The sequence below is a fragment of the Vollenhovia emeryi genome, unplaced genomic scaffold (assembly GCF_000949405.1).
Source record: "Vollenhovia emeryi isolate VEMERY1.0 unplaced genomic scaffold, V.emery_V1.0 DF939160.1, whole genome shotgun sequence".
In the NCBI taxonomy this organism is placed as follows: domain Eukaryota; kingdom Metazoa; phylum Arthropoda; class Insecta; order Hymenoptera; family Formicidae; genus Vollenhovia; species Vollenhovia emeryi.
In genome coordinates this window covers 1,665,530-1,684,320 of record NW_011967206.1, presented here as the reverse complement: position 1 = coordinate 1,684,320, position 18,791 = coordinate 1,665,530, and the positions used below count along the sequence as shown (strand labels likewise).

General features: G+C 37.9%; 4 protein-coding genes across 18 annotated transcripts in view; 1 reads left to right on the top strand and 3 right to left on the bottom strand.

Moving 5' to 3' along the window:
- The window catches only part of LOC105564752 (kinectin), a 19,363-nt gene extending 14,101 nt beyond the window's left edge, over nucleotides 1–5,262 (top strand). For 5 of the 7 annotated variants that reach the window (XM_012017389.1, XM_012017388.1, XM_012017386.1 and 2 more), the window contains one exon: nucleotides 3,707–5,262. In XM_012017389.1, coding sequence (XP_011872779.1) covers nucleotides 3,707–3,727 — 21 coding nt within the window. In that variant the 3' untranslated portion in view covers nucleotides 3,728–5,262. The other 2 variants (XM_012017387.1, XM_012017391.1) reach the window with 2 other exon arrangements.
- A 1,299-nt stretch (nucleotides 5,263–6,561) lies between these two features.
- LOC105564751 (integrator complex subunit 11) lies at nucleotides 6,562–10,042 on the bottom strand. 2 transcript variants are annotated; one of them, XM_012017383.1, is made up of 6 exons: nucleotides 9,846–10,042; nucleotides 9,548–9,736; nucleotides 8,749–8,999; nucleotides 8,243–8,665; nucleotides 7,122–7,946; nucleotides 6,562–7,007 (listed from the first exon to the last, which is right to left on the bottom strand). In XM_012017383.1, the coding sequence occupies exons 3-6, from the start codon at nucleotides 8,995–8,997 to the stop codon at nucleotides 6,717–6,719; spliced, it is 1,788 nt and encodes a 595-aa protein (XP_011872773.1). In that variant the 5' UTR covers nucleotides 8,998–8,999; nucleotides 9,548–9,736; nucleotides 9,846–10,042; the 3' UTR covers nucleotides 6,562–6,716. The 2 variants fall into 2 exon arrangements, with proteins under 2 accessions (XP_011872773.1, XP_011872772.1); XM_012017382.1 differs by lacking the exon at nucleotides 9,548–9,736.
- A 1,500-nt stretch (nucleotides 10,043–11,542) lies between these two features.
- Nucleotides 11,543–13,945, bottom strand: LOC105564748 (tubulin-folding cofactor B). Of its 4 annotated transcripts, none has more exons than XM_012017376.1 (8): nucleotides 13,802–13,945; nucleotides 13,659–13,719; nucleotides 13,265–13,421; nucleotides 12,913–13,056; nucleotides 12,386–12,476; nucleotides 12,132–12,323; nucleotides 11,827–11,899; nucleotides 11,543–11,745 (listed from the first exon to the last, which is right to left on the bottom strand). In XM_012017376.1, exons 3-8 carry the CDS (start codon nucleotides 13,382–13,384, stop codon nucleotides 11,628–11,630), a joined length of 738 nt encoding a protein of 245 aa, XP_011872766.1. In that variant the 5' UTR covers nucleotides 13,385–13,421; nucleotides 13,659–13,719; nucleotides 13,802–13,945; the 3' UTR covers nucleotides 11,543–11,627. The 4 variants fall into 4 exon arrangements, with proteins under 4 accessions (XP_011872766.1, XP_011872763.1, XP_011872764.1 ...); XM_012017373.1 differs by having other exon boundaries at nucleotides 13,265–13,437; nucleotides 13,685–13,719; XM_012017374.1 differs by lacking the exon at nucleotides 13,659–13,719 and having other exon boundaries at nucleotides 13,265–13,444.
- A 336-nt stretch (nucleotides 13,946–14,281) lies between these two features.
- On the bottom strand, nucleotides 14,282–18,706 carry LOC105564749 (sentrin-specific protease 1-like). 5 transcript variants are annotated; one of them, XM_012017379.1, is made up of 4 exons: nucleotides 18,463–18,706; nucleotides 18,201–18,280; nucleotides 17,431–17,487; nucleotides 14,282–16,881 (listed from the first exon to the last, which is right to left on the bottom strand). In XM_012017379.1, the coding sequence occupies exon 4, from the start codon at nucleotides 16,811–16,813 to the stop codon at nucleotides 15,092–15,094; it is 1,722 nt and encodes a 573-aa protein (XP_011872769.1). In that variant the 5' UTR covers nucleotides 16,814–16,881; nucleotides 17,431–17,487; nucleotides 18,201–18,280; nucleotides 18,463–18,706; the 3' UTR covers nucleotides 14,282–15,091. The 5 variants fall into 5 exon arrangements, with proteins under 5 accessions (XP_011872769.1, XP_011872770.1, XP_011872768.1 ...); XM_012017380.1 differs by lacking the exon at nucleotides 17,431–17,487; XM_012017378.1 differs by lacking the exon at nucleotides 18,201–18,280.
- Nucleotides 18,707–18,791: the final 85 nt, after the last annotated feature.

The following is an 18,791-nucleotide window of genomic DNA, read 5'->3' as shown; positions in this document are numbered from 1 at the left end:
TATACACTGTTTTTAATAAACGAATTTTAGAATTAAAAATCTACTTTACGATTTTTAAGTCTATGTATAGCAGAGTTTTTTCATATTTTATTTATCTAATTTACATCTGAATGTATATTAATTTTAACACAAACTCTTGCGTGTCTATTTTTTAATACGACACATTTAAATATGACAGCGTGTAGAAGTGAGAGGAGCGTAGAGAAATTAACTGAACGTGATTAAATCTAGAACTTTAAAGAATGTACTTTTGAAGAATGTACCATAACCGCCTTTTGCAAAATGCATATATATATTCTTTTTAGCCTTGACAGATATTCTTTGTGATAATACTGAGTCCTCCGTTATTATTTCTTTGCTATTGTTAAAGCGATATTATTTTTGGTAGTTTGTATCTTGAAGCAGTACTTTATGGTGTAGATTGATTTTGTATACTCCAATATACTTTATTATTGTGGCTATCAGGAAGTAAAACGCGACCGTATATTTATGCAGCATGTGATATAGTACAGTGATCATAAAATTAGATAAAAATTGGTTTTGTAAACTTGCCACTAGTATAAATCAGTCTTCATATAGATAACATGTCACAGAACGATTTACGTTGTAATTTACTTTTATATACGTATATACAAATATTTATCACGCAATACCGCGATATTCATATTATGCATGGACATACTAGTGCTATGTTTTAGCATTATTTTGTCCAAGTGAACTCAATTTCCTACTTTGTATAAAAAATTTTCTTGCCATTCCTATAAATAGATAGTATTTTTGTTTGGCAATCAATTAAATATAATCGTAAACGTGACAATGACGCTTCATAAGACAATTACAAAATATATTGATATCATGCATTTGCAGCATTTTTTCATCTACGTATCTTTAACATTCTAAAATTTGTAGTATTATGCACATTGGCAGAAGTGCTTAGTTTGATACAATTTCTTTACATTTTAAGCGACGAAAACATAATTTCTAATTATAATGTAATAACACTAAGTTTGTAAGTTGCATAGGATTAAGTGTTAACTGACTAATGGAACATTCCCATCTTTCGTGAATTTGGTAGTAAACCGAATTCGAAATTCTTATTTGTATCATTAATCTTTGTCCCAGTGTTTGTTTATTATAAAATTTTGACATGTACAAAAGAACCACAGGTCATCACAGTGTACGATTTATAAGACAAAAATAGCTTTGTTCAAATGCTTGCTCCATGACCAATAACAATTTAACTGTTTTGATTGTTTCGACAGTCCACTAAGAAAACCATGGCAAAACGGCGCAGATTCGCAGGTATGCAAATCTAAAGATGAGATACTGAAATGTTTCCTCCTAGCCTTTCGGAAAATTCTAAGTAGAATTACCGCTAGCAATTCATGTGTCAAGTCTTATCATGTATAATTTATTTTACAAATAATTAATTTCTCATCACACACACATTCTGTTGTGGCATTAAACTTTTACATTCGTATTTATAAATGCACTATTTTAAATTTTTGTATTTGCATATTTTTTTCTTTTACCTTAGAAAATACAGCAAGAAATATTTCTGATACTTTGAATAAGCCAATAATTATCAGTAATCATATTAACATTCTAGGTATTAATTATTCATTATTAGTAAATATTAGGTAGTCTAGTTTTGTTTGTGAGAAAAATGGAAATATCACATTTAGATTTATATGAACTTTATAAATTAATTTTTTTATACAAACGTAAAAAATAACTAAATGTATAATCACGCGTCATGATTTTTTAAAAGCATAAATATTTAAAACTTATATTTGAATAAAATGGAAATTTTGCTCGAAAAGTATATTATTTATTGAAAGATAAGAAAAGACATGATAAAATAAATCTTCATAATATAATACATATTACAAAACTTTAATTAATGTGTCACACAGTAAATGTAGGCCATATTTAATAGTACTGTTAATCTATTTTTATTATTTGGAACATATTACTTGGAGCAAACCTTTTCAATGTTCGGTGTTGGTGTAAAAAACATTAGACATAATGTATGACATTATAAGATAAAACTTAAGTACAATTATTTGTAATTATAATTAAGTTTTCATATTTAAATTTGTTCTACTTATGAGAATTATAATCTTGTAAATATATATGATGGTAAAGTATCGTGAAAATTAAGTAATTTATATGATATTTTTTATACTTCCTGAATAGTATCGTTAGTTTGTTACATTTTATACTACATCCACATACGTCATGTATGGATATGTTCCAAAAACATGCACAGTAACTATTGTTGGCTTTATATTTTACTTTGTGACTATATATGTCGTTACGAATATTTTGCATCTTGTATCCCGGCACAATGGCTAGAAAAATAATTTCTATTCCCATCTTTAACGCCTGACCAATTACGAAACTGGCTGTTAAATCCATTATATGTGTATAATGTAAATAGTAATTTCTGAACAAAGTGAATAATTTATATACGTTGCTTTTTGCAAACGAGTATGAAAATTATGACTACATGGATTGTAATGTAAGAAATACATATATAAATTTTAAACAATGACTAATATGAGATAGATGTCCAGAAATGTATATACACAAATGTATATACACAAATTTTTATCAGCACAAACACTGGGGTAAAGGGTACACTGCGCGAGAAGAAAGGTGTTTATTATAAACCGATTAGTCTCTGTAACAATAATTATTTTTCACAACGTTATTTAACATGATTTCATTACTTTCATACATCATTCATTATTTTTCTCTTTTTTTTATAGATTTTATAAGCTTAAAATATTAATGTAATGATGTGATAGCAAAATCAAAGGCTACGGTAAACGTTCGTATATGTATGTTTTATACGTTTTCCAATTGAAATATTTTTCGTCGCTTAATATACCTCTTGATAAAGAAAAAGATGAATCTGTGGAATGCTATTAACAATGATAACAATATCGAATATGTGTATGTTAATCTAAAATGTCAGACTTAACCGATGTAGATAATGTGGACTGAAATGTATTTTATAATTTCCTTTTTTTTTGCTTCTTTTATTTATTACCTGTTGAATGTTTGCTACAAGTATCGTGTATATGTTGCTCGTGAACTCATATTTAACATAACATTATTTACTTACTGTTTTAGTAAGAATTATGTATGTATATATGTATTCTTTTATAATTTGTTTTTCAGCATGAGATAATGGGATTTTTATTATTTACTTATAAAGTATTATTTTGTTTAAGTAGATAGACAATAGATCGCTTTTTCCAAGCTTAAGATAATAGATTTGAAATGTACATATGCTTTATAATTATTAATTGATTGTAGCATAGTTAAAAGGCATGTATTTTTGTTCAGTTGTGCATTAGATTTAGAAAGAATGAAAGATAACGCAGAAAATGTCCGTTTATTAATAAGGAATATTTAGTAAACTATGCGATATAATTCTTTATTAATATTCACATTGTTGTGCGCTATCTTTCACAGATTTCAAATTGTTCTTCCCGATTGCTTTATTAGACAGATATTCAAATTTTGGAAGACTCGATTGATATGCAATATTTTTTGGTACAACTTATTATCTATATTCTATAATGTTATACGCGCAATGGAAGAATAAATATGTAGGATGTGTGATGTGTTGTATATATATTAGTATATTACGGACAATCGCCAACGCATTTTATACATTAATGTAATCTTTCAGGATGGTTCAGGAAAAAAATAACTTCGAAAAATAAACTACGCTAGTGCAGTGCGAATACTGGTGGTTAAAAACATGGGATGCGCAAATGCTAAAAATACGAACGCAGCATTGCTATATAGGTATAAATGGCATACTTTGCTACTCAGAAGACTAATATAAAGTGAAAATATTACGGATAATGTTTATTGTAAAAAAATATCATATTTTATTATGTGGAGAAAATATAAATAATTAAACTCGTAGCAATTAAATGGAAACTCTTGAAATACTTGCGTATGTGATGGTTATATAATTTATAATTATAAATAGCTATACACAATGTAAAGGTTATCAAAATTATGCATTATCAATTACCGATATTAATTGTTTATAGGATCTATGAGTTATAACAATTTACAAATTTTAATTCTGTTATGAGACATATAGGAGAACATAATACTTGAGGGATGTGTTCTTGAAATGCAAAACAATTGTATAATTAATGGATTCCATGACTTCATAATTCATTATTAATAATGATATTGATTCTGATATTATTTCTGAGTCACGCTGTTACTAGTGATTAACATTTCCTCTTTAATTATTAGACGCATGGACCAGAAATTATATATATAAACACACACACACACATATATACAATTATATATATGTGTGTGTGTATATATATATAATGTATATGCATAATATGATATGAAGTACATACGGCATTTTTTGTTAATGATATCGAACACATTACACCAAATTTGTAAAACGCGGTCTTCATGTTGTTCCATTGTATACAAATTCAAATTTGTTATACGTTTCATGTGCAATAATGAAGTAAGGTGAAAGTTCGAACGAGCCAGTCTTTAAGGCCGGTCGTTTCAACCTCTTGGTAGATTAACTCATAGTTAAATCATATACGTGTCCTTCGTTTTTCCTGCAAATTAGACAAAGTGATAATTTAACTATTAGCTAGCTTATTGAGTGGTTGGAAAAACTGGTCCTTATATTTACGAATGTTAGCTAAAATTAATTACACTCAACAATTGTACCGAAAGCAAGTATTCGCATACATGAAACGGATTTTCATATAGTTCACATAGATTTTTATCGGACCTAAAAAAAACGTGTTTAACGGTTTAACAGATCATGTTCATGGTCATTTAAAGATCAAGTTTAACGAACAATTTTAGGGGCATTTAAAAGAATTGATGCTTACAATTATTTATATTTATATTTAATTACGCTTCAAATAGACGTTTATTAATTGAACAAGTCAAAATGTTCTGTACTGTTATTGGAGTAGCTATATACTCTGGTAGAGCTTCTTCAAATATGATTTCTTCTTAAATACTTGCTTGCATGAACATTTAAAAGTACTGTGTTAGACGTTTATAGTACACTTAAACGAGTTCTTTATTCACCCGTGTAATCAATTGGTTGCATAAAACGAATAGGGTTATTGTACTGAGTTTTTGTAAGAGGCATGTATGTTTAGTACACTGCGTACTTATTTACCGTTTTGTATCTAGAAAACATATTCATAGTTAATAAAAGTTTACTGTTTTACTTGATGCTGAATATTATGCAATCTCGAAAGGTCGTTAATTTTATTTATCTATCGACAACGGTGGATAACGCCTTTAAATAAATAACTTTATTTATTGAGGCTCATACATACGTACATATATATCATGTAAGTAAAGTATAAAATATGATGTACATTTTGATTCATCTATCAGACTAGTTTAAGTAATTTATTCTAAAAGTTGCACTTTCAGATCGAATTTAATAGGACCTTCGTACATATCATTTTTTGCACCGTGAATTACCTTGAATTATCTATTTTCAATTATCAATAAATATACATCATTTTGAAAACGATAACATTTAACGGCACTACATCTATTGCTAACAATTGCTTTTCACAATATCACGAGACACGGTAGTGTCTCGCGCCAAGTATAAGCGAAAAGTTTTAAAGTGACAAGCTAAACCACGCGCGCGACACCGACCGTGTAGTTTACGCGAGTGCGCGAGTTGACGGGCCGTCAGAATTTCGGATCTCAACAACGGCTGATCCGACGAACTTGAGACTGCGCTTAATCGATAGCTTGGGTACGATTTGCATAATAAAAATGTTTTTACTTTTCTCCTACGTGCCCCATGAGTAGAGATATTGCAATGCAAAGTCCACGGGTCTGAATTTTCACGTAATTTTTAAGATACGTCGTTCATATATACAGCACAACTAAATTTCTACAATTTCGATCGATTTTTGCTGTCTCCCCTTGTTGCTTGCATCCCAATAATGAGCTGGCAAGACATCGCTGGTCTCGACGAAAAGTCAAACGTCTATTCGGCGACTCATTCAAGTCTAATCTACAATGTGCTTTTCGCAACGAGATACATTCTATTTTATACAGGCAAATCGATATGCTTAAAATATTTGTCGACAATGCACGATTGTGCAATGTATAATATACAATTTATCAACACGCACAAATTTTTTAAACTTGTTTATTGGCTATAAAATGTTTCTAGACGCAAAGAACACATTGTAGATCGGGCAAGTAGTAAAGAGAGACAATGAGCGTCAGCCTCGAAAAAAAATGGCTAAAAATTAGAGATATTTATCAGCCTCATGCTATGTATAGTGTACTATCATACATGTTTATATACAGCATATTTCTGAGCAATACATACACCTACTTTCTTTCTAGGATGGACATCGTCTAACTAAAAGAATACATAACAGGTACGGTATTTTTCATATCTAGTTGTCTCGTAGTCCCGTGTATTTGTTGTCTTATTCTATTCAGGTAAATACAAATGTCCAAAACATAAAAAAATAACATTGTACAACCGTCATATAATGTTTGACAGTGTATTATTGGAAAATATATTTTTACCTCGATATCGAGATGCAAGGTAGATTTACAATCGTTGATTCGATAGTGACAATGCAAACCACATTTTAGTATCACAGTCGAAATTTTCTTGTTCGGCAGCCACCGCCTCCGTTTCTTTAGTTCAACATTGTTTGCAGAAACCCGAGAATATAGCTACCCAAATCCTCATCCTGATTGGTCCATGAAACGTAAACTTTCTTTTGATCGTCCTCGTCTCCTTCCACTCTTACTAATACGGACTCGACCGATATGGAGCCATCCGTTAATTGAATCGACCACCCTGATAGCCTTTCTTTCAATGGCTGCAGTAGTTTTAAGGTAGTGGCGTGCGCCGGGCCGGGATCTCTTACTTGTACGGTGGATGTGAACCTGACCACGTGTTTCGTGATACCTGCAGCCTTAGCAACCTGAAAAAATACAAGAGCAATAATCAATTAGTGCTCATAAAGTAACAATTGTTATTGTCAAGCAGGAGAAACAGCGGTCGGAATTAAAAACGGTTGTAATGTGGAAGATATTACCTCATCCGCGTCTACGAGACAGACGCCGTCTTCTCTCAACATCAGGACGCTGTGAAGTAGCCTCCGTCTCTTCGGATCGGGCGGCAGGGCCGAGTATCTCTTCGCCTCGGCTTTCAGCAACGCTAGAGAAGCGTCCACGGGGACCTTGGATGTGGTCGTGATGATGCAAGTTTCGCCGTTCGCGGGATTGTAGCAACTGACGCCGAATTCCTGTTTAATCTTCTCCTTCAGGTACTCCATCTTGGCGAATTCTCCGTGCACCAGCATAACGTTCTTCGGCTCGCAGTACTGTATCAACTGCATTATTCCTTTCGCGTCGGCGTGAGCGGAGAAGGACATGTACTCCACGGCCATCTTCACCTCCACGATCTGCCGATTCTCAAACTCGATTCTCCGCGAGCCGTTCAAAACCTTGTGCCCCACGGTGCCCTGCACGCAAAAACCCGGCATAATGACCATGTTCGCCTCGTTGGGCGCCCATTTCTTAAAAATCTGGAGGGAGAGGCCAGCGTGTAGCATGCCTGGCGTGGCAAACACCACCATCGCACCTGGATTATCGATATACGACTTGTCAAACGGTTTTATGTGCTTGAAGTCAAACATATTCCGTTGTACGAACGTTTTCTTAATTTTCTGGTTGGTCCACGTGATGAACATTTTGTAATAATTATTGGCCTTCTCGGTTAAACCAAGCGCGAAATAGACAGGCGCTTTTAGATTCATCCTTTCCCAATAGGTTTCCAAAAGTATACACAGTTCCTGAGCACGACCGAGTGCAAACACGGGGATCAACACCTTTCCGCCTCGATCGATGCACTCGTGTACCTGAAAGATTGTTCAAGAAAAATTATTAGAGAAGAGTCCTCGGATCAGGAGATAGGTTTCTAATATGAGATAGCAGGTTTTCAATACCCAAATTCAATCACAAATCTTTTTTTCGCAACAATTGCACGACCCAACAATGAATTTTCCACTAAATAGATTTCGCTCAAAGGACAATAAATTCATGGTGGAATCAATCGCCTATTAATTTAGCAGAAATCCCGCTACCCCATATTAGGATCTTATCTCGTAATAGGGGACTTTCCTCTATCAATAATAATAAATCGAGGGCAGCGTACTTTCTTAAGGAAATCCCTTTCCCTGCACCTCTTCGAGTCTCTAATCGTGGTCGCGTATGTCGACTCGGATATCAACAGATCCGGCCTGCACTTGTCTATCCAGGCAGCGCCCAGGTGCCGGTCGGGCGTCATATTGTAGTCTCCCGTGTACACGATAGACTGCGATCCTACGCGGACCCAAAACATAGCCGCTCCGAGAACGTGTCCAGCGTAGTACGCCTTTATCTCCAGCTCCGGGTCCACCATGACGGATTGGTGAAGTGTAACAGCAATGACCTTCTTCATGCAGTCCTTTATCATCTGCGATGTGAAGAAGTTGCTCTCGCCCTTGCGTTCCACCGCGACTTTCCTCATGTCCTCGAGCAGGATCGGCGCGATGGCCTTGGTCGGGTGTGTCATATAAATTGGTCCGGTGTAGCCGACCTGCATTTGCTCTCGATTAGTGACGTACAACAAAGAGACGTGGACGACGCAAGAAGGTGCGACGGTGAAAATTAATACGTTACCATCTCTGTAAAATACGGAAGAGCGCCGCAGTGATCCAGGTGAAAGTGAGAGATGATGACGCAGTCGACGTAATTGGTCGCGGGTCCCTCTGGAACTATGTAGGAAAAGTCTGGGAAGCGTCTCTCGTCATTGAATCCCATGTGCATTCCGCAGTCCAGCATGATGTTCTTTCCACCCATGGTGACCAGGATACAACTGCGCCCGACATCCTGCCCGGCGCCGAGTGGTGTGACTTTTATGTCCGGCATTTCTGTCAAGTTCAATGAAACGTAGCATTATTTAAGACACTGTGACGAAACGTCGCTCACATCCTAGGATTCTTATAACGCGATCAATTAGGTGAAGTTGAACAGGGTAAAAGTGTAAGTTTAAATAGTACAATTGAGAAAGGAGGACAAAAACGTAGTAGTTAGGGATGGGGGGGATAAATGAGAGTGTGTACGAGGTAGGGTATAATTGTAAACCAAGTCCCACTTGTTGGCACGTAAGCTCAAGTGTGATAAAGATTAATTGAATAACGCTATCAATTGGGATGACGCATGGCTCGGTGCTAACGCGAGTGACTTGTAACGGAAAGGCCGACGATTCCCGGCCTTCGTCCCGCGTATTTCTCCTACTTAACGGCACGAGATTAATAACTCCTTTGTGAGTTAGTTAAGGGCAACAGCCGGCGACTCGATTAAGGAGTCGTTACGCTAAATAACTAAAACGGTTAACGGCGTTCCCTGGTAGGGTGAACTGAAAAACAATGCGTATCAATAGAAAACGGGCGGCAGCTTGTGGAATAAATGCAAATACATGTCTCAGTGCTGAATTCTGCTGTGAATACAACGGATGTCTCCTTTGAAAAAAAGGCCCTTAAAACGCACTGCGCACTGTGTTACCACCAGCGCAAAATACGTCGTTACATCATTTGCTTGAAGTGATATCAATTAGCTGACTAATCTAGATCAACAAATTGCTATCGCTTTCTGAATTACAATCTCGCTGTAATATAAATAAGGGAGATTAGGATTATAGGTTAGGCTTAGCGGGAGATAGCGCTAACCGCCAGCCACGCACCGGTACGTAAACGAATGGTGGATAAAACGGTTACCTGCGCGCGGATTACGGTTGAGAATTTACGGGCGGATTAGCGTGAGCTCGTATCAATCGCTCGCGTTCTCTTCGGAGATTGTCGGGATCTTGTAAACAATATCCTCCTACGCTCTACGACTCAGCGTGATTATTGGCGACACTTGCTACCGAAATATGAGGCGAATTTTGCATGGCAGTCTGGACAACGTAACGAAAAAGGAGTAATTTTCCCGGATAAAAATCCTAAAAGGTTATCGCCGATGCGTTCCGAAACTCATTGAGGGGGGAATTTTATTGCCGTCGAACGCGACCGCGCGCAGCACGAACGCTTATTACAAACACCGGTTGTCTTATTTATTATAATTTATAATGCCGCCATTTTATATCATTACTTTTGTAGAGAAGATACTTGGGGGGAGAGAAGATCAAAATGTTTTTTTCTAACAAAATATATCCAAATAATTAAATTATATAATTCTTAATTGGATGACGCTTATACTTGGCGTCTTTTTGTAACCTTTTTTTTTATTAAAAAAGGTTATTTTTAAGGTGATTTATAATTACTTCAGTCCTGCCATTTGTGAATATTTGCTACATGAGCAGTCATTTCACAGTCGACACCCTAAGTGAAAGAATGGTAACGTTTCGTAGAATTGTTTTAATAATTCTTTTAAATTATACAATGCATTTTTGTATTGCAATATAAATTTGTACAAATTTTATATATCTTGACCAGATACTCCAGAAAGTGTACCAAGGGAAAGCATAACAATTTTGTGTGTCTACAATGCTATAATCTAATTTAATCCAATTTCATTTTAATCTAACTACACTTTAATAATTAAATACTGGGGTTGCAGCTTTCTTTTTACGTTGACAATAGTACTATGCATCCTTAGAATTGGAAAGTTGGATACCAATTTCCAAGCATCTCGTTGTCAGTAGAATTTGTTGAAACAATATCAGAGTATTCCAGCACTGTATTCGAAATGTCAAGCATCTGTGTGATTGCAAGGCCGATAAAACCGTAAAAGTATACGAAAAGGATGAGATAAATTCATTGATACTTTTGAAAACCTTAACAAATAATTGACGATGGAATAAACGTATAGACTAGCATCTTCTCGCCTTCAAATGAATAAGTTTATTCCCATTTTAAACAATTAAACTTTAGTCAATTTTTTATCATGACTAAAAAACTTTACATGTCCGTTCTTTACAGCCTTTTGTTGTCGTGTGTTCTTATATTTGTTTTCGACTTAACACTTTATTTTAATTTATTTACTTGACGTTAGTTATTCACCTTAACATAATAACTTATTTTGATTTTTATGTACATTACGATGAATCTTAATTATTCTGTCTCACTGATATCACTCAGCGAGAAATGATTTGACATCGATCGACGAGTCATTTCTCGCTGGGCAGTATACAATTTAAAATTGTACTGAAAAGGGCTTCTTGAAGCTGAAACGTTTACCACTTAATTATTCAAGATATTATTAGAAAATAAAGAATAAAATAATTATTCGCAACTTCTTAGTACTTCGTATAGTTGGCCCTTTTCTCTTTTTAACATGTACTGATATTATTCGCGACAATCATTGTTTTGTCGCACCTTACGCTATTCTATTATTTTCTGGCCTAGAAAAAATAATTTTATTTTTTGCGACCTCTAATTAATTCAAAAACTATTTGATATAAAGCGCCAGGTTTTCAACATAATCGAGTGCAAAAATTAATGGATTAAATTAAGTTTAAAAATTCATAAAAAAAATGTTCAACGGATAATAATAACGCTTCACAGTTCTTCATCCATGTTGAAATCTTCCTCGGGAAAATCTCCGACCTTTACGTGCGCTGGCTTTACAAATCCACCATACTTTGGGGGACATTCGAAGTATTTTTTACCGTTGACACTGTTGACGGCAACAAGCGTTAGAAAAAAGAAAGACATCTAAGTAATAATATAAAACTGACATGAAATTAAATATATTCACCTTCCATTATTCTTGCCAAGAGGCTCGTCGTATTTAACACCGATCCACCAGCCTTCTTTGAATTCAGTTTTGCCTAATAAGAACAGGACATTTGTATAAATGAGAAAGAATACTTTCAACAAAAATATAGGATGTTCTCCAGCAAGAGACACAGATTGACACAGTGTAATACAGAGAATCATTTGGTCCTTGTTTAACATTGGCAAACAACAGGGATAAAACAAATCACTGTGCTGCACAGTGTCGCCTGTGTACATTGCTGGAAAAGGCTCATGATCGCGAATGTGACTTAGGACTCTACCGACCAATGTACAAGACAGTAGCCCTTCGCCTCGGCTGATTTGGAGTGGACACTTCGCAGCGGTCTCCAACTTTGCATAAACTAGCCAAGCGTTCCTCCATCTCCTCCTCCAGTTTCTTCTCCTCCGCTTTCCTTCTCATGTCTTCCTCATTGTACTTTCCCAGCTTGTTCTTCTCCAAGTACGCTTTAACAGTGTCTGCCGAGGTATAAACAGAATACATCGTATTCATCGTTCGAACGCAAGATGAATATTCCCACCTTGTTTCTTGGCGTACTCCTCCTCGGATATCTCAAACTTTTGCACATTGCTCAGTGCATCAGGGGCCATGGCTGCAAAGTTATCGACAACCTGCAATTTTCCTACATTTCATTCGCGAATTCGTGGCTGCCTGCGATAGCCTCACGGCGTGCTTTCCCGTAAGAGAGACACAGATTGACTTGGTGTAACACAAGGAATCATTCTCTTCTCGTTAAATAACGGCAAACAACAAAGACAAAAAGAAATTAAAATCATTTAGACACCAACATCCTGTCTTGGCTCCAATATCCTTTGTTCCTTCAAATTGTGATTTCACGTCAAAGCCTTATGAATTTTATTGTTTAAAGATAAAAACTCTTGAGCTCTCGGGTGCTTTCCAGCAGCGCAACACCGTGAAACACGGCGTATCGTTTTATCTTTGTGCCTGCCGATATAAACAAGGACGAAATGATTCTGTGTTACACTGCGTCAATCTGTGTCTCCCGCTGTAAAGAACCCTTGGTGTCGCAGCGCCGGCCATACTCACGTGTATCCTCATCCCGTCATTGGCAGGATACGATCCCAAGAGACGCTCCTCCTCGTCCAATTTGCACATGAATTTGTCATTGTCGTCATAAAGTTCCACGGTCATCGTAGCTGGATTACCGCCGGTGAGAAGCTCCAGGTTGCCCTACAACCAGACCGTGTAAATCTCCATACATGCACAGGGTGCTTTCCAGCAACGTACACAATCGACGCGGCACGGTGAATCGTTTAATCTTTGCCGCTACTAAGCAAGGATGAAAATGATCCTTTGTACCACACCGCGTCAATTTGCGTCTCTTGCTGGAAGGCAGCTATGGACGAGCGAAAAGTTTAGGCAAGAAAGAAGCGCCTACCTTGAGTTCATGAATGGTTATACCCTTCCGGAATCGACGTGTCGCCCAATTTGACTCCGCGCCGGAGTTTGTGATCGTTAAATTCACAAAGTCGGACGTGCTCACACTGTACGCGTTCATGTTTTACTTGATCTGATATCCGCGCGATATCCGGCTGCTGCAGAAGAGGTAAAGGCTGGTCTACAATACGTGGAGTAAGCGTGGAGTAAGGAGTAAGGGAGAGCCCTAACTTCTAGCTTTTGGTGTAAGGAAGCTGAAATACGGCATGATTGTTAAAATAATTGTAACACTGATTGATGGCATTTTGATTCACCGAGAGTAAGCTAAGAGCTGAAGTAGGAGTGAGAAATAAAATGGATTTATTTCCTTACTCCTACTCCTTACTCCAGCTTACTCCATGTATTGTAGACCAGCCTTGAAACGACTTCAGACGCACGCATTAACCTCTTACACCACTGTTATCCGTATGAAACCACGAATTTATTAATTTCCGCAACTCTATATCCGTCTACAGTTTTATAAAATAAGAGTTCATACCTGGTACTTTCTACTCGCGGTTACTTGCAGAAGATGTAAACAAAAGCGACTTCTTGACACTCTGAAATCTCTAACGACGCATTTTACACTAGACACGTATAAACACATATACAGATCTCCCAGTTCTTCGGGCATGCGCAGTGCAATATGCCGTCAGTTTTTGAATACAAAACACGGCCAAAGACAAGAATCAACACGTGTTCTATAAAGGAATAGAAATAATTTTTAAATAAAGTTTGCGCATTAATGATACAATGATCAATTCTGTTTAAGAATTGCTCTATAATTTTTCTATCATACCGTTGTGTTGTGAAAATTAAAAAAAATAGAAAGAATGTCCGACAAAAACAAGAAGTTATTTCAAATTATCTCAATATCGTAATTCGCTTTAAAAGCTAATAAAATAACAATATTAATTTATTTTAAACAGAAAAATACTTATTCGCAAAATATTTTACGATCGAAAGAAATTAGATTAAATAAATATGTTACATTTATTAGATCACAATAAATTAGCGTTAGATAGATGATATAATTATTGAGGAATCGAAAATATTATAATGTCTGCCAAATATATTCATTGGAATCATTTATTTTTTTTCATGTGTTCTATCTAAGTCAATCAAATGATTACGCGCTTTCGTTATATTAGGTGCGCGTAATCGAAATTTATCAATAAGATTATGACAATTTTAACTTTGTACATAAATCAATTCCAAGAATAAAAAATATACAAGTTAGTCTGAAAGTGTGGCCTACGATCGTGGACAGAAGAATTTCCTCTCGGTAATTTGGCATTATAAAAATAAGTGTCCTCGCCACTTTTAAGCAATTGAAAAAAATGAAAACTATCGCAATTTTTTATCCACGATCTCTAGATGAAACTATTACTTATTAAGGCCCTATTCTGTAAGCGATAACATTATGTGCTTTGCGCAGCTTTTCTGGTATATGTCTGCGCAAAGCATGTAATGTTGTTAACATTTATAGAATAATGTCCACTTTTCTACAAACGTAGCTTAATCTCGGTTTAAGTTACTTTCCATCTTTTTATATTCCTGAAACTAGAACAAGATAAAACGTTAAACCGAGATCAAAGTTAATCCGCATTGGTAGAAATGGAGTTTAGTCTTGGTTGTTCAACGAAAAAATTTTTCAAATACCGAATTATAATTATTATACAAAATAAACACGTTTTATACAGTACAGTTTTATATAATATTATTAATCTGGAGTTCCTCGCTAGCATTGTCTATTTCATTCAACTTATCGAAGTAACAACGATGCTCCTTACAGGAGTTTACCCTTCAGTATCTCGTAAACCATTTTGTTCCTAAAGTACGGCATATCGTCCTGCGTGAATGTTATCTTCTTGTTTCCGCAGGCGTACTCGGCAAACATACACGAGAACACGCCACAATCGCTGCCGTTCATCTGTTGCGGAATGTTCTTGGCGGACTGCAATTTCCAGTCCCTCATATCGTAAGACTGCTTCTTTTTGTCTAGACTCTCGTCCTGTAAATATTGTTTCAGCGCTACCAGACATTTCGGATTACTGCTGCCCATACTGTCGTAATAGGTAATCGATTTGTCCCGGAAATCTACTATCGACATACACCAGTGAATGTCCAAGTGTACAGGCACAACCATAAGATCCTGCGCGAATATGTCCACCTTCCTGGTCCACCGCTTCAGAGACGCGTGGCCGCCCGACAGAAGTTTCGGGTAAAAGAACGTGTTCATCGCGTGCACCTTCGGATACTTGTCAGACGATGTACCTCTTGCGATCAACAGATTCATGTAGAAGTTAATCACTTCATCGTTCAGCCAGTTCAAGTCTGCCAGTGTGTAGAGATCCTTCCGCGTAATCCTCAGACCAAAGCCTTCCGCAAGAACCTCGCTCGGCATACCCGGCGAGATGGCGCTTCTCACCTCTCGCAGCATATCATCGGTCAACGTCGGCAGTGCCGGCTCCTCCGGCTCTTCCCTGTCATCCAGAACGGCCAGGTACAGCTTCATAGAACGCGCCAGTTGTTCCTCCAGAGCCGCCTCTCGCGCGTATCGGTTGTGCTTCGACAGGACGCACGTCATCTTCTTCAGTTCTTCGGCCTCTCTGTGCCGTTGCTCGATTCGTTCGTTGTACCTTTTAGTAACTTGTGGGATGAAGTCTTGTCGCATGACAGCTTTCGCGGCCAGCTCGTCGCGCAACGAATTAGTCGCGGCGACTTTGAGGGCCAACTTCGACGTGGGGGCACGTTGCTGCGCCACACCACTGGTGCTGGGTTTATCAATTGTAATTATTTTCGACTGCAGATACACCGGGACGTCCTTCTCGCCGTAGCTTGAAGTAGGAACTTTGTCTATCCTAGCACAGGTTGACACACTTTCTCTACAGTATGACGTTGTCATCGGCAAACTGTGCCTGCACGTTTTATTAGACGAATGAAACTTGTTGGACATGGGCACTTCCGACTTTTCTAGATCTATCACTTCTACGGATTTGCGCGCGGGTGCGTGCTCCGTGTGCTTATCCATTAATATTTGTATTCTATTTGGAAGCAAATTTTGCAGCATCTCTTCATACTGATATTTCTCCCTCAACTGATTAGTCTTGGATAACGTGATAGACTTGTGACAGGTGTTCGGCGTACTGTTCTTGTAATGTACAAAGGACTCCTTATCGTGCAGCCAGGAGCTGTCAGCCTGGCAGCTGGGAGACATGACTTTATAATACTTGTAAGACTGCGGCTGTTTTTTATGAGTGCCGTTCAGTTGCGTGCACGGTCTTATCGGTGAGCACTTCTGTTCGCCCAGACAGACGATGTCTTCGTCGTCGCTGTCGTCGACGGTGAAATACTGGTCCATTGTACGCGCGACGTTGCAGTTAGGTTTAAATCTCTTGGGCGCTATATATTCCTCCTCGAAGTTGCAGTCCTCGGATGCTCTCCGTTTCTTCGAGTCCTCATCCAACCATCCGAAGATTTTCTTGAGAAAATCGAATATCATAGTCATCGTTAACACATATATGTATCCTGATTATATTAGTGTCCATTCAACGTATGTTATTGCTGTAGTTCGACCTGGAAAACAAAAATGAGAGATTACATACAGATGTAGGTGATTAATAATAATAAAGACAACTGGCAAATTCTAATTAAAGAAATCATTACCTCAGTCAGGGTTTGAACCTGGACCTCCGTACGCTCTAGGCGGGCGTCCACATGCCACAGTGGTCGAATTGGTGAGACGCCCGCCTACAGTGTAGGGAGGTCCAGGTTCAAACCCTGGCTGAGGTAATATTTTTCCGGATAAATTTCTTTAATTAGAACTTGCGCCAGTTGCATCGATTATTAATTCCCTACATTAGTTAATTATTTACTGGCGACAAGAAGTCTTTACTCTTGTTAATTGTGCACAGATGCAGTCCTACGTATGATTTTTGTGTGTCTTATACACAAACGTCACAAAGACCGCAGTGAAACAACTGCAGAGCTGCGTATCCCACGTACAACACTAACAAGTGCGCTATCGTCTAGCTCGGAGTTTTATTTGAAATAAAAGACTATAATTTTGAGAAAAAGAAAAAGAGTATGAAAACTGTAGCTACGAAGAACCGAAAGATTACTTACGATTGAACTGGAAATCGGGGAGGAAAAGAGGAAGGGTAGAAGGTCCAGAAAATTCAGCTAGAGAAGAACAAACTTGTACATAAAATGGCTCGATTATAAAAACACGACGGATCTTAAATATCTTGACCGAAAAGCCCGGTCTGCAATGAGCTGTTAGTCAAAACTGTATGCCAGCTCATTTTCTTTCACCCAGAAGGCAAAAGGATTGACATGTGATTCCAATTTTCGACCAACGGCCAACTCATTGTAGACCTGAGACTCAATTACAAATCTTTTCCTCTAGTGTGAACCCGTGAACAGTAAAACATTTAATTGATAAATATTAAACTCTTCAATGAGATCTTCTCACTTTTCACGAGTACACGCTAGAGAAAAAGATTCACGATCGAGTCCTCGCTTTCCATCGCCGCGCTGGTGAACTAGTGCAGCAAGCTGATACGAGAAAAAGCATACTTGTCTTGCTCTGATTTATTGCGCCAGTTCACTAGGGTGGCAATAAAAAGAGGCCGGTTTCACCCAACGTCGCTTAACTTTAATCTTAGTTTAATTCACGTTTGTCTCTTTCTAAGGTAACATTTGAAAGGAGGCAAAGAAGCTACGCTAAGGCCCGGTTTCACCAACGTTAACTTTATAAGCTTAGCTTAATTCGTTCTTTGCCTCTTTCCAACCGCTACTTGAGAAAGAGACAAACGTGAATTAAACTAAGATTAAAGTTAAACGACGTTTGGTGAAACCGGGCCTAAGGTACCCGGCTGTGATTGTCATCGCACTTTTGGCGGAGTACACGTCGGAGGTTCCAACGGCCGGGACACTTGCGTCGGACTCGCGCACTCAGATCGCTTGTCGTCACCTGCGCAAACGTGCGTGGATCAGTGCGGAGCGGCGCGAACGTCCGCGAGTCACGCCGCAGACGGAAATCTCGATTATGTTTCGCGTAAATGTATGCACGACGTGCGTGCCGCGAGGTGACGTGACGCGAGGTTAACCTCAACCCGCGGCGTGCGTCGCACGCTCGTTCCGGCGGATGCTTACTCGAGGGGCCGCGCCGAGCTCGCGATACGTCTCGCAGCGTGTTACCCGGACGACGCTCTCTCATCCGACGCCTCTCAGATGCGCAATTTGTCGTTCATGGAACATTTAATTTGGAAAACGTCGCGAACATAACTAGAGTTGGCGCTGCCTCTACGCGTATCGTGCTCGGCCATATTTTGCGCGGACCAGGTTGACGGGTTGACCACTCCCGTCCCCGCGCATTTTCTCGAGAGCTACTCCAGCGCCCCCCCCCCCTCTCTCTCTCTCTCTCTCTCTCTTTCTCTTTAAGTCTGTTCCATAGACATAGGCCGCGTTCAGCAGACACAACT

What these genes read in the sequence shown, in the direction of transcription:
- LOC105564751 (XM_012017383.1), bottom strand. Translation starts at nt 8,997, where the DNA reads ATGCCGGACATAAAAGTCACACCACTCGGCGCCGGGCAGGATGTCGGG. An exon ending in AAAGGGATTTCCTTAAGAAA is followed by an intron (nt 7,947 to 8,242) that starts GTACGCTGCCCT and finishes ACAATCTTTCAG; the next exon opens with GTACACGAGTGCATCGATCG. An exon ending in GTCTCGTAGACGCGGATGAG is followed by an intron (nt 7,008 to 7,121) that starts GTAATATCTTCC and finishes GTATTTTTTCAG; the next exon opens with GTTGCTAAGGCTGCAGGTAT.
- LOC105564748 (XM_012017376.1), bottom strand. Translation starts at nt 13,384, where the DNA reads ATGAACGCGTACAGTGTGAGCACGTCCGACTTTGTGAATTTAACGATC. An exon ending in ATGACGGGATGAGGATACAC is followed by an intron (nt 12,477 to 12,912) that starts GTGAGTATGGCC and finishes GGAAAATTGCAG; the next exon opens with GTTGTCGATAACTTTGCAGC. An exon ending in GGAGTACGCCAAGAAACAAG is followed by an intron (nt 12,324 to 12,385) that starts GTGGGAATATTC and finishes ATACCTCGGCAG; the next exon opens with ACACTGTTAAAGCGTACTTG.
- LOC105564749 (XM_012017379.1), bottom strand. Translation starts at nt 16,813, where the DNA reads ATGACTATGATATTCGATTTTCTCAAGAAAATCTTCGGATGGTTGGAT.